Source organism: Cetorhinus maximus, chromosome 7 (assembly GCF_964194155.1).
Source record: "Cetorhinus maximus chromosome 7, sCetMax3.hap1.1, whole genome shotgun sequence".
NCBI classification, from domain to species: domain Eukaryota; kingdom Metazoa; phylum Chordata; class Chondrichthyes; order Lamniformes; family Cetorhinidae; genus Cetorhinus; species Cetorhinus maximus.
The window spans coordinates 142,785,872-142,799,132 of NC_135885.1; the positions used below are offsets into that span (position 1 = coordinate 142,785,872).

At 46.2% G+C, this 13,261-nt stretch overlaps 1 protein-coding gene across 2 annotated transcripts in view; it reads right to left on the bottom strand.

The window, feature by feature from the left end:
- The window catches only part of LOC144683047 (dedicator of cytokinesis protein 9-like), a 304,955-nt gene that overhangs the window by 87,242 nt on the left and 204,452 nt on the right, over positions 1–13,261 (bottom strand). For both annotated transcript variants that reach the window (XM_078546055.1, XM_078546054.1), the window contains exons 29-31: positions 10,964–11,047; positions 10,505–10,616; positions 980–1,158 (exon numbers count right to left, since the gene is read on the bottom strand). In XM_078546055.1, the coding sequence (XP_078402181.1) occupies positions 980–1,158; positions 10,505–10,616; positions 10,964–11,047 (375 nt within the window). The remainder of the gene's footprint in view (positions 1–979; positions 1,159–10,504; positions 10,617–10,963; positions 11,048–13,261) is intronic.

Here is a 13,261-nt window from a genome sequence, read left to right on the forward strand (position 1 = left end):
AGTAGTTATTGAAGCTCAGACTTTAAATGGTCCCATTCCCTTTATGTATCCAATAGTTGAGAGCGAGAGGAAGCAGCCATTGCTGTTCACTTGAGTTTTGGCATAAAGGGGGGGTAGTAGGAGACCTCGACAGGTGGAAAATTGGAGATTACTGAGCTTTAGAATGGGGACGAGTAAGGGAATAGTGTGTCCTATAGAAGCAGAAATTAAAGGCTTCAGCTGCCTGGGCCCTAAGCTCTGGAATTCCCTCCCTAAACATCACCGCCTCTCTCTCCTCCTTCAGGATGCTCCTTAAAGCCAACCTCTTTGACCAAGCTCTCGTTAACCTGTCCTAATGCATCATGTGGCTTCAGAGTCAAATTCTGTTTGATGTTTTAGCACATTAAAGGCGTGATGTAAATGTGAGTTGTTGTTCTCAGCACTGGGGGAATGAGAATGAGAAACCGGTGTAGTTTGAGGTTTGTCCCTGTCAGTTATCTTCTCCCACCAGTAGGAGGTGCTGACTCTTTACTGGGACGTTGCTCCACAGGCACAGGGCACTTTTGCTCAATGAACCCTCTGTTTGACAATGTTCGAAACGCAGGTCCCTTTGGGAGTAAAACCAGGAAGGCTTCAGGGTGAATTGAGAGCAGGTGATGCTCACTGAAGCCTGTACTCAAGAGCTGGGGTTCTCCCCAGTAAAAACGGGGTTGTTTCCGGACAGGGAAAAGGATCCAGAAGGGAAGAGTGGAAATTGTGCTGAACTATAGTTTAACAATAAAACAGTTGCGAATCATAGAAAGTCTTCTGCTGCCTGATTCGCTAGATGTTTATCCACCTGTGACACACATTCATAAGACTGCACAATATATATATTTTTTTAAAAGTCTATCGTAAGAGAGAGGTCAACAATTTCCGCTCTAACACATTTGCCTAAAACCCAACAGAGGTCTTTCCTTCTCCACCTGCCCTGAGGCTGGGTCGGGCCGCTGTTGCATACCTTGGCTGTGTATCGATCGTCGAAGGTGTGTTTAATCATCAAGCTCTTTAATACGCTGATCGCAATCTGACGCACATCTCTGTACTCCTGCAGCGCGCTGCCAACCTCCCTGAGCAACAACCCCACCAAGAAATGGTTCTTGCAGAAGTCATCGGTCAGTGTAAAATCAAGCTGCAAGTCTGCAGATTTAAAACAGCAAAGACAAAACGGTAATTCTAAAAAACTGTACGCTCTCTGAAACCCGACCACTCCACAAAAATAAACATCAACATTGGAAATTTTAAATACAGGGTACAGTTTAGCTTATATATTCAGTGGGAACAGGCCAGCTGTAATTAAACCCTTCACGTCTTTCTTTCAGACTTAAGGAGCCTTAGTCAAAAGAACCCAAAACAGGAAATGCTGGCAAAACTCAGCAGGTCTAACAGCATCTGTGGAGAAAGAAAACAAAGTTAACGTTTCGAGTCCTTGTGACTCTTCTTCTGAAGGAGCGTCACAAGGATTCGAAATGTTAACTGTTATTTTTTGCTCTCCACAGATGCTGTTAGGCCTGAGTTTCTCCAGCGTTTTCTGGTTTTGGTTCCGATTTCTAGCATCCACAGTATCTTGCTTTTATCTTAGTCATTGGAATCCGGGCCGTACCATTTCATTTCTTTCAAAATTGGGACATTGGGCAATTGTTTCGCTCCTTCATGGGCACATTGTTCGTCGGTTGGTTTGATTCCACAAGATTCTCTTAACAAAACATCACTGTCGACGCAACAGTTTCTCATTGGGCAACACGCTCACTCAGAGAGTCAGCACCTCCTCCAGGCAGCTTTCCATCTCTCCCCACACCCACCCTCCAAATCATCGTCAAGCTACAAACCAAACAAAGCTGGGAGGCACTTCCTTACCTGGACAAGGACAAGCAGGAAAACAAGCTGAACAGAATTCAGATTTAAGCCTCCCCCAGGCCAGTCCAAAAGCTCGATAAGCATTTTGTTAACGTCATGGAGTCGGTAGGTAGTGAAGGAGGTCATTCGGCTCATTGTGCCTGTGCTAGCTCTTTGAAGGTCCCACTCACCCTGCTCTTCCCCCCACGGCCTTACAATTCTCTCTCCTTTCCAAGTATTTAATCCAATTCCCATTTTGAAAGCTCCTATCGCATCTGCTTCCACCACCCTTTCAGGCAGCGCCTTCCAGGTCACAGCAACTCGCGGTGTGAAGAAACAATCACAAGGTGATGTAAAAATTGGGTCAAGTCTTACAGGTACAAGGCTCACGAAGGGGTTTTGATAGACCAGATAAGGAGAAGCTGTTTTCAGTAGCAGGAGGGTCGATAATCAGAGGGGCACAGTCAGGGTAACTGGCAAAAGACGGAGAGGAGATGAGAATTTTTTTTTTACACAGCAAGTTGTTGTGATCTGGAAGGCGCTGCCTGAAAGGGCGGTGGAAGCAGGTCCAATAGGAACTTTCGAAAAGGGAACTGGGTAAATGTGTGAAAAGGAAAAGAGTTGCAGGCAAAGAGCAGGGAGTGGGATTAATTGTATAGCTCTTTCAAAGAACCAGCACAGGCACAATGGGCCGAATGGACTCCTGTTCCATATCATTTTCTCGCGATGCAGCAAACTGACACGGACATAGCTTTTTAAAAAATTTGAATAATTATTATTTAGTAAATAATTATTAAAATTTGATAATAAAGAAACGAGCCAATAAGGCTTCTAAAATTAACTTCAATTGCAGCGGGGATTGAGGCAAAGCAGGGCCGAATCGGATGGGCAGCGACTTTTAAGCAGTTGTGCTTTCTGCCTTCTGCTAGTCAAACAGCTCAGGAGCAGCAGACAGGAGGAAGCAACTGGGAAACTCTCACACCATCTTCTTTAGTGTCTGCAACATAAAGAGTTAATCAGCCCCGGTATTCAGAAGTGAGTGAGAAACAGAAATGCATTCTACACCAGCTGCGGAAAATGGGAAGAAAAATCCTATTCTGCAAAACGTCCGCTTCCAAAGTCGCACTTTGGACAAGGCGTTTTTCTGGTCGTGCCCTCGCCCACAGCTTCACAAACACTCCCGTCGCAGTTACACAGGCGGAAGGGCCAGTCACAGCTGAGTCCCATCGGTCTGAGGCCGTGCAAGGAGCCGGTTCTACTGAGCCGGGAGGGGGACCGGTTGTCACAAAGGCACGTCTCCCAACGCGCTGGTCAAAAACGACAAGTTTCTTTCATCCTGACCTTCGGGAAAAATCTGGGTATGTCTCTCACTGAAAAGCCAGCACCAGCCAAAACACTGCTCAGTAATGCACTTTAATCATTGGAACTGCAGGTAGGAACAGGGCAAGCATTAATACAGAGGGTGATTAAACGCAGAACAAACTGCTGTTTGCCCCAACATCAGGAAGAGAAGAATTTTAATCTTGTTTGAGTCAAGTCACCTGCTTTGTGGAACATTAGAAATGTAACGATTGAAATAATCCCAATGTTAAATCATGTCTTGAAGGTAATAGGGGAAAGTATTTAGAAATAACTGCAAGAAGATCCAAGGTAATTTAAGGGGAAACAAAAATGGTCCAGAAGTAGGTCAGTAATTGAATTATTAAAATACTCCTGCACAAAATAACTAATAAGTTAATAAAAAAAATAAACCAATCTTGAGGGTTTATTTTCGGAGGGATAGAATTGAAAGGTAGAAAAGTTAGGTTACACTTCAGTTGAACCTTGGTGAGGCCACATTTACAGCACGGGTCCCACTCAGGTCACCACCTTGCTATAAGAATTGCAGTGGCACGGCAGAGGGTGTAACTGAGAACTGCGAGGTCAGGCGAGGATGAACAGGCTGGGTCGCTTTCCTCTCGAAAGGAGAAGGCTGAGCGGGTGACCTAATTGAGGTCTTTAAAACGATGAAAGATTTTGATAGAGTGGGGATAGAGAGAATGTTTCCCCTTGTGGGGAAGAGCAGAACCTAGAGGCCGTCAGTACAAGATAGTCGGCAAGAAATCCGATCGGGAATTCAGAAGAAACTTCTTCACCCAGAGAGCGATGAGAATTTGCGACTCGCTACCACGGGGAGTGGTTGAAGAAAATTGTACAGATACACTTGAGGGGAGCTAGATAAGTATATGAGGGGGATAGGGGGTTACGACGGTAGATGTGGATGAGGAAAGAAGGGAGGAGGCTCAAGCAGTACATAAAAACTAGCCTGGACTGGTTGGGCCAATTGGCCTGTTTCTGTTCCAGATGTCCTTTGTAAACACAACAAAAAGGCTTGATTATACACAAAAAATATTGAACCGTAGACACCGTGTGAACTGTACGGGAAGGTAGAGTTTCAGCAACTTGCTGCCATGGCAGGGAACTTTTAACATGTGGGAGAACATCTCGGTGAATATTAGCAGAAACGAGGGAGGCAGGAGGAGGGAGAGTCAGGAGGAGGAAGAGGGAGAGTCAGGAGGAGGAAGAGGGAGAGTCAGGAGGAGGAGGAGGGAGAGTCAGGAGCAGGAGGAGGAGGGAGAGTCAGGAGGAGGAGGAGGGAGAGTCAGGAGCAGGAGGAGGAGGGAGAGTCAGGAGGAGGAGGAGGGAGAGTCAGGAGCAGGAGGAGGAGGGAGAGTCAGGAGCAGGAGGAGGAGGGAGAGTCAGGAGGAGGAGGAGGGAGAGTCAGGAAGAGGAGGAGGGAGAGTCAGGAGGAGGAGGAGGGAGAGTCAGGAGGAGGAGGAGGGAGAGGCAGGAGGAGGAGGAGGGAGAGGCAGGAGGAGGAGGAGGGAGAGTCAGGAGGAGGAGGGAGTCAGGAGGAGGAGGGGGGAGAGTCAGGAGGAGGAGGAGGGAGAGTCAGGAAGAGGAGGAGAGAGAGTCAGGAGGAGGAGGAGGGAGAGTCAGGAGGAGGAGGAGGGAGAGTCAGGAAGAGGAGGAGGGAGAGTCAGGAGGAGGAGGAGGGAGAGTCAGGAGGAGGAGGAGGGAGAGGCAGGAGGAGGAGGAGGGAGAGGCAGGAGGAGGAGGAGGGAGAGTCAGGAGGAGGAGGGAGTCAGGAGGAGGAGGGGGGAGAGTCAGGAGGAGGAGGAGGGAGAGTCAGGAAGAGGAGGAGAGAGAGTCAGGAGGAGGAGGAGGGAGAGTCAGGAGGAGGAGGAGGGAGAGTCAGGAGGAGGAAGGAGAGTCAAGAGGAGGGCGATCCAGGGATTGGCCTTCAGTGGGACAAGAGTTGAAGTACATGTAGGGTAGAACCAGAAGGACACAAAGTAGTGATCACAGAGCAAAACGTTCCTACAGAGAAACTCGTTCTTAATCCTTTGGGTCATCTTCAACACTTCAATTATATCAGCTCATAATCTTCGATACTGAGGGGAATACTGCCTAGTTTAAACAGCCTATTTATATAATTTCATTTAGAATGCAACTTCTGCATAAGTGACCATCGGAGCTGGCACGTCCTCATCTGCATGGTCTACAGGTGACAGTAGCAAGCTCAGGGGAGGCATTTACAGAAAACAGAATTAAACATGACCACCATTCAAATACAAGGAGACATGATCTAAAATCAGGAAGCGATATTCACCACAGAAAGTCGGTTCCAGGAATGGTACAAGTGTACAGTCACAGAATCATTTACAGCATAGGAGGAGGCCATTCAGCCCATCAAGTCCACGCCTGCTCTCTTATAGTGCAATCCAGTCAGTCCCATTCCCCCCTCCACTCTATCCCCTTAATCCTGCAAGTTTATTTCCCTCAAGTACCCATCCAAATTTCTTCTGAAAACATTAATCTTCTGTGTTCAAGAAGTAAATTGGATCTGCTGTAAAGGATCGAGGACATTGTGCGTGACTAGAGATCTATAAAGGCCTTGAGTTTTCTTTCAACTTGTAGAGAGATCAAAAAATTGGACCTTGTTCTGGAAAAGAAAGTCTCATGTTCTCCTCTGCAAGCGTTCTTTCTGTATGAGGTAGAGAAGCACTGACAAAGGATTGAGTATCCCACTCAATTGTGGAGATGAAGCTGGTGTACATACTGAATCTATTGGCATACGCACCAGTATTTCACAATGCCAAACCACAAGCATCTCAAACACATGCAGAAAAAAAACTTGCACTGTTCAAAAATAGATGCAATACATTTTTTTTTTTAGACACATCAAGCCACTCTGTGGTAATAAGCACTGCAAAACCAGGTCAAATCGTACCCAAGAGAAGTGCACACGACGAGAAACAACCAGCTCTGCGGGAATGGCGAGGTCATGTGCCAAGGGAGATGGAAACCACGCAAAAGCAGCAAAGAGCCATGCAGGAAAACTGGGTCATGGACACATCATCCCAGCACTGTTACATATACCATTCCCCATACTGCCTTCATCATGATTCAACCTTACAATGGTGTACGCATCCTTTCAGTGCTGAACATTCCTGGCAGGTTTAAAAACCATCTGACCTCTGCAAAAACGGTGTGGTGTAAACTTTGTACTGCTCGATAGTTTTTTTTAAAAAGTCAGTAATTTGGCTCAGGATTGAAGTGCGCAGGTTTCCACGCATTTTACATTTTTAAAAAACTTTCACGGGATGTGGGCATTGCTGGCTGGGCCAGCATTTGTTGCTCATCCCCCAATTGCCCTAGAGGGGGGCGTGGTGAGCCAGCTTCTTGAACCACTGCAGTCCGTGTGGCATAGGTACACCCACAGTGCTGTTAGGGAGTTCAACTTTGACCCAGTGACAGTGAAGGAACGGCCGATATATTTCCAAGTCAGGATGGTGAGTGGCTTGGAGGGGAACTTGCAGGTGGTGGTGTTCCCCATGTGTCTGCTGCCCTTGTCCCTCTAGATGGTAGCGGTCGTGGATCCGGAAGGTGCTGCCTAAGGAGGCTTGGTGAGTTGCTCCAGTGCATCTTGTAGATGGCACACACACTGCCGCTACTGTGTGTCGGTGGGGGAGGGAGCGAATCTTAATGGTGGTGGATGGGGGGGCCGATCAAGAGGGCTGCTTTGTCATGGATGGAATTTCTCGAGTGTTGATGGAGTTTCACTCATCCGGGCAAGCGGAGAGTATTCCTGACTTGTGGATGGCGGACAGGTTACTGCACTGAGTGTCTTACACGACAGGCTGCTTTACCTGGCCTTCCTCAGCTTTCACAATCATCTCGGTTGATCAGCAATCAGAGGGGCCCTGTTTGGGGAATCTGTCCCACTTCCACTGGAAGCTGCTGGCAGTCGGTGAGAAGGGACAAAAATACAGCAGCTCCTGCTCCAATCAGCAGCTTGCGTCCCATTCACCCACCCCCATCCTGCTTCATGATTGGACAAGGACTACCAAAATAAAAATTCCCGAGCACAACTAAAAGCAACAGAATGAGCGTGTAACAAAGTGGGGAATTTAAACAAGACTGTCGAAATTTCATCATAAAACCTCTGTATAAGAGGATAACTCAGTTCCTTTGAGACTGTGGAGCCAGGGAAGGAAGGACATCCAACGGTACAAAGGCTTCTGTTTTCTCTTGCAACAAAGATGTGGAACCCAAGTGCTTGGCCATTGACCTGGAATCTCTTTTATTTATTCTTTCATGGGATCTGGGCATCACTGGCAATTGCCCATCCCTAATTGCCCTTGTACTGAGTGGCTTGCTAAGGCCATTTCAGGGGGCAGTTAAGAGTCAACCCCATGGCTGTGGGCCTGGAGCCTCACGTAGGCCGGACCGGGTAAGGGCGGCAGATTTCCTTCCCTAAAGGACATTAGTGAACCAGATGGGCTTTTTATGAGAATCAATGACAGTTTCATGGTCACCATTACTGAGACTAGTTTTCAATTCCAGACTTTATTAATTGAATTTAAATTCCACCAGCTGCTGTGGTGGGATTTGAACCCATGTCCCCAGAGCATTAGCCTGGGCCTCTGGATCACTGCACCACCATCTCCCTGATATATTCCAATTTTTGTGGATCTGTGAACAAAGTTGAGGTGTGTCTGGAGTTGCCAACCCTCCAGGATTGGCCTGGATTCTTCAGGAATTGCTGTAAGCAGAACCCTGGAAAACAGAGGGCATTAGGAAAAATATATTTCCTTTTCAATACTTTTGTCGACAAGTTATAATAATGTTAGGGATGGGGGTGGAAACAACTGTTTGACTGACAGTCAAGAATCATCCAGTCAAGTAGAGCCTTGCTAGCTCTCCAATTGGTTGGAAAACCATTGTTCTATGGTGGTGGACATTCCAGACAGCCAATGGCTGGGGTGTGGGGGCGGGACGGTTGGAGAGCAGAGGTCATATGATGAAATCTCCAGGAATACATCCAACCACAGTTGGCAAGCACCAAACCCATGAGAAAAGCATAGGGACATATCCAAAAAAAATATCGAATGATGGTGGGGGGAGGATTACAAGACTGAGTAGCAGTCAAGAATCATTCACCAATTGGGTAGTGAAAAGTCTGTATTGGCTTTCCAAATGATGTGAGGAGACAGGGCATCAGGGGATGAACACTGAGTGACCAACGACGGGATAGTTAAGGTCATGTGATGAATCCTGAAGTGTCATTTTAAAAATTTCTCCATCAGATCTGGCCGAGTTAGAATATTTCTGAAGACAAAGCCACGGAGAAACTCCCTCAAGTGTCACTGGTACGTACTGGGATACTGACTTCAAAGGCCTGTAAGGCAGGTGAGTTGAGGCACAGAAAACCCATGGCTTGGACCTCAGATGTTCAAGAAGGTTTCATTATCCCTGAAAATAATTTTAGGACCAGTTCCCGATATATAATCCCCTTTAAATACTGACAATGCTCACAGTACTCAAAAGGTTACACATACACGCGCGCACACAGTAAACAAACACACCCAAATGCAAATAATTGGACTTATTACAAGGAGATCGAAAGATTCGTTCACCCAATTGCCAGGAAGCTTCTTTCGCCTCTCCCAACATTAGGTATAGTTTTCTCTTTGAAATCCCATAAGTTATCAAATTCAACTTACATATGAATATCCTTTTATTCATTATTGTTTAGCCTTCCCACAATGTTCCTGCCCAATCAGCTTGCGTTTATGAAAATAATTTTTGTGGCAGGTTAAAATATACAGTTATCATTTCTACATATTGATTATACAGCACAGGACAAGGCTGTCTGGCTTGACCAGTCCATGCCAATGTTTATGCTCCATTCAATGCTCTTCCCATCTTTCCTGAGCTATCAACATAACCTTCTATTCCCTTCTCCCTCATGTGTTTATCCTTAAATACATCTACACTATTCACCTCAACTACTCCCTGTGTTAGCGTGATCCATTCTCACCAATCTCTGGGTAAAGGTTCTCATGAACTCCTCACTGGATTTCTGGGTGACTATCTTTTATTGATGGCCTTCAGTTCTGCTCTTCCCCCACACGTGGAAACATTTTCTCTGTATCCACTCTATCAAAACCTTTCATAATTTTGGAGACCTCTGTTAGGTCATCCCTCGGCCTCCTTCTTTGTGGAGAAAAGATCCCTTCCTCCTCTCCTGATAGATACAACCCCGCAGGTTCTGGCATCATCCTCGGGAATCTTCTTTGCACCCTGTACTGTGTATCTCTATCTTATTCATAGTGTGGCAACAAGAGCTGTACACGGTCCTCCAAATCAGGTCTAACCAAGGTTAGATACAAGTTTTGCATAAGTCCTCTACTTTCAACTTCTAACCCTCTAGAAATAAACACTAGGGCATGGATTGCTTTGTTTTGGCTGTGTTAAGGCATGTTGCTACTTTCAGCGATTTGTGTATTTGTACTGAAGAGAAAAACACATTGGCAGGGCTGTGGGGAAAGAGCGGCTGGAGTAGGACTAGTTGAATTGATCTTGTATAGATCTGGCACAGACACAAAGGGCTGAAAGATGCGCTGCAACCCTTCTCCGATATTCCCTTGGCTCTCCAATCCCATTTAGATTCTTATTTTCCAAGTAGATTGAAAATAAAAAAATTACTATGAAACTACATTTCGACATTAAAAATAATTGAATACATGAACGACTGTGAGAAGGCAAACGCTCAGCAAAGAGTTATTGGGCGATGCTCATTTGGGAACTGCTAACCTTATGGGACCCCAGCAAGAGAAAATATCAATGTGAGTGGAGATTCGTTGAGTTGTGAACTAAAATTTTCACACAGTAAATAGATTGGGTATTATGATTGTAATCGAGAATTATAACTGCACTTGGCTTTTACATTTTACCTTCCCAATGCTGATACTGGCAGAACAAACTGTTTACGTGAGAGATTTTAGAGTGTAATGTGCTTCCTGGCTGAGCACACCATCTCTGTAACAAGCAAGCACAATATCCCGTATACCTACCTACAGGAGCAGCACATGACTCCACAGTTGGTGAAAGAAATGCTAATTTACAGAAGAGAGAAACAAATTGGGGCGGGGAAAAAGACCACAAAAAAGAACGAAGCAATCATTAGCAATGAGCACTTTTCTAAAAAAAAAAATAAAGTCAAATTAAAAATTAAATTAAAAATCAAAGCTCTAAGTAGTGCCACAGCCAGCAATTCACACAGTCGTGTGTGTGTGTGTTTTTTTTTAAAGAACAAAATTACCTTGATATCTCTGAACTCTGCCTTTTCCAAACGGCATGGGCAGGTTTAGTGGAATGTAATGTTCGTGGTTGCAGATAACCCGCAGAAATTCAAACTTCAGCTCAAACAGGGTCTAAAACGAAACATTTCGGTCAGAGGAGCAGTAATGAGTTTAGTTGCTGTCTGAAACGGTACGCGCAACATTTTGCACCCACCATCTTGCGTTGTGCGGTTGCAATGCACTTGCACGAAATTGATTTCTATACAACGAGGGAAAGTTACTTTACAAAATTCACACGTCAGTCCAGCTCAGAGTTGCAAACTGTTGAAGGTACTAAACACGTAACCCATAACACAATCAGTTCACGATTACATACAACATGTTTATTCACACCAGCAAAGGTCTTGGATTCCCATGGAAAATGCGGACATGTCAGCAGCTATTGCAAAAACTGAGCTAAGGAAGTAATCACGCCAAACCTTTGGGTTTCCTGGACTGAACCACTTCATGTAATTGTTAATTTGCTTGAAGACAAACCCTCTGTCCATCAGCGAGAAGCATCTCTGCAAATTATAAATATACAGAAGGTAAATAATGGCCAGCTGGAAACTTTGTGTTCTGACTAATTTGCCTTCCCCCACACCCCCTTTGTAAACTTATCTTCCAAAGGTTATTGGAATGCATGGCGTTGGTGTGACAGAGCCTGTACGCTCCCAACCAAATAATCGCACAATGGTTCAAACGTCTTTCCCCCTCCTGGCCTCTCTCCACAACAACAACCTACATTTACACAGTGCCGAATGAAATGAAAAGACCCGGGTCGCTTCACAGGAGCATTACAAAACAAAAATATGAGATCGAGCCACACAGGGATATACTGGGTCAGATGAACATTGGCTGGGTCACAGATGTAGGTCTTAAGGTGTGTCTGAAAAGGAGGAAAGTGAGGTTGAGAGGCGGAGAGGTGAAGGGATGGAATTCCAGGCTGAGGGCTTGGGCAACTGCAGCATTTGCTTAGCAATAACCTGCTCACTGACACCCAGTTTGGGTTCTGCCAGGGCCACTCAGCTCCTGACCTCATTGTAGCCTTGGTCCAAACATGGACAAAAGAGCTGAACTCCCGAGGTGAGGCGAGAGTCACTGCTCTTGACATCAAGGGAGCATTTAGCTAAGTGTGGCACCAAGGAGCCCTAGCAAAACTGGAGTCAATGGGAATCAGGGGAAAACTCTCCACTGGTTGGAGTCATACCCAGCACAAAGGAAGACGGTTGTGGTTATTGGAGGTCAATCATCTCAGTTCCAGGACATCACTGCAGGAGTTCCTTAGGCCCAACCATCTTCACCGGCATCATCAATGATCTTTCCTCCATCATAAGGTCAGAAGTGGGGATGTTCGCTGATGATTGCACAATGTTCAGCACCATTCACAACTCCTCAGATACTGAAGCAGTCCATGTCTAAATGCAGCAAGGCCTGGGCAATATCCAGACTTGAGCCGACAAGTGCCAAGTAACATTCGTGCACACAAATGCCAGGCAATGACCAGCTCCAACAAGGGAGAGTCTAACCATCGCCCTTTGAGGTTCAATGGGATTGCTATCACTGAATCCCCCACTACCAACATCCTGGCAGTTACTATGGACCAGAGACTGAACTGGACTAGCCATTAAATGCCGTGGCTACAAGAGCAGGTCAGAGGCCGAGAATCCTGCAGCGAGTAACTCACCTCCTGACTCCCCAAAGCCTGTCCACCATCTACATGGCACGTCAGGAATGTGATGGAATACTCCCCACTTGCCTGAATGAGTGCAGCTCCCACAACACTCAAGAAACTTGACACCATCCAGGACAAAGCAGCCTGCTTGATTGGCACCCCATCCACAAACATTCACTCCTCCACCACCAACATACAGTAGCAGCAGTGTGTACCATCTACAAGATGCACTGCCGGAATTCACCAAGGCTCCTTCAACAGCGCCTTCCAAACCTGTGATCTCTACAATCTAGAAGGACAAGGGCAGCAGGCACATGGGAACACCACCACCTGGAAGTTCCCCTCCAATCACACACCATCCTGACTTGGAAATATATCGGCCGTTCCTTCACTGTCGCTGGGTCAAAATCCTGGAACTCCCTCCCTAACAGCACTGTGGGTGTACCTACACCACATGGGCTGCAGCGGTTCAAGAAGGCAGCTCACCACCACCTTCTCAAGGGCAACTAGGGATGGGCAATAAATGCTGACCTGGCCAGAATGCCCATGTCCCGAGCACGAATAAAAAAAATCTTGTGTCACCACTTTTATCCTTTCACTCAACATTTCTCAAAATTGAGGTTTTTTTTTAAAAAACAGTTAGGAAGTACTTTGGGAGACTAAAAGTGCTGCCAACATGAACATCAACTATGCTACTTAAAACCAAGATGGTTAAAACAAAATCCAATAAACTGCTCAAAAAGTGGCACTGCCATTCACCAAGTTCAAGCGAATGGGAGTCCAGGAACAAGATGTGAGGAAGCACAGCGTGGTCTGTGTTACTCAGCTAACCATCTGTGCACAAGTTCAAATCTCATCCCTTAAATTCAACTCAGTTAAATAAATCTGCTTACTATTAGAAATGGTGACCATGGAGCTGAATTTGTATAGCAACCCACCGGGTAAACGACGACGGGTAGCGGGCCCACCGCCATCCCGCCCAAGCGACCCATTCCCCATAACATGGCGGGCGGGCCTGGGGGGCCGGAAATCGGCGGCCCGTCCACCATTTTGACAAAAATCA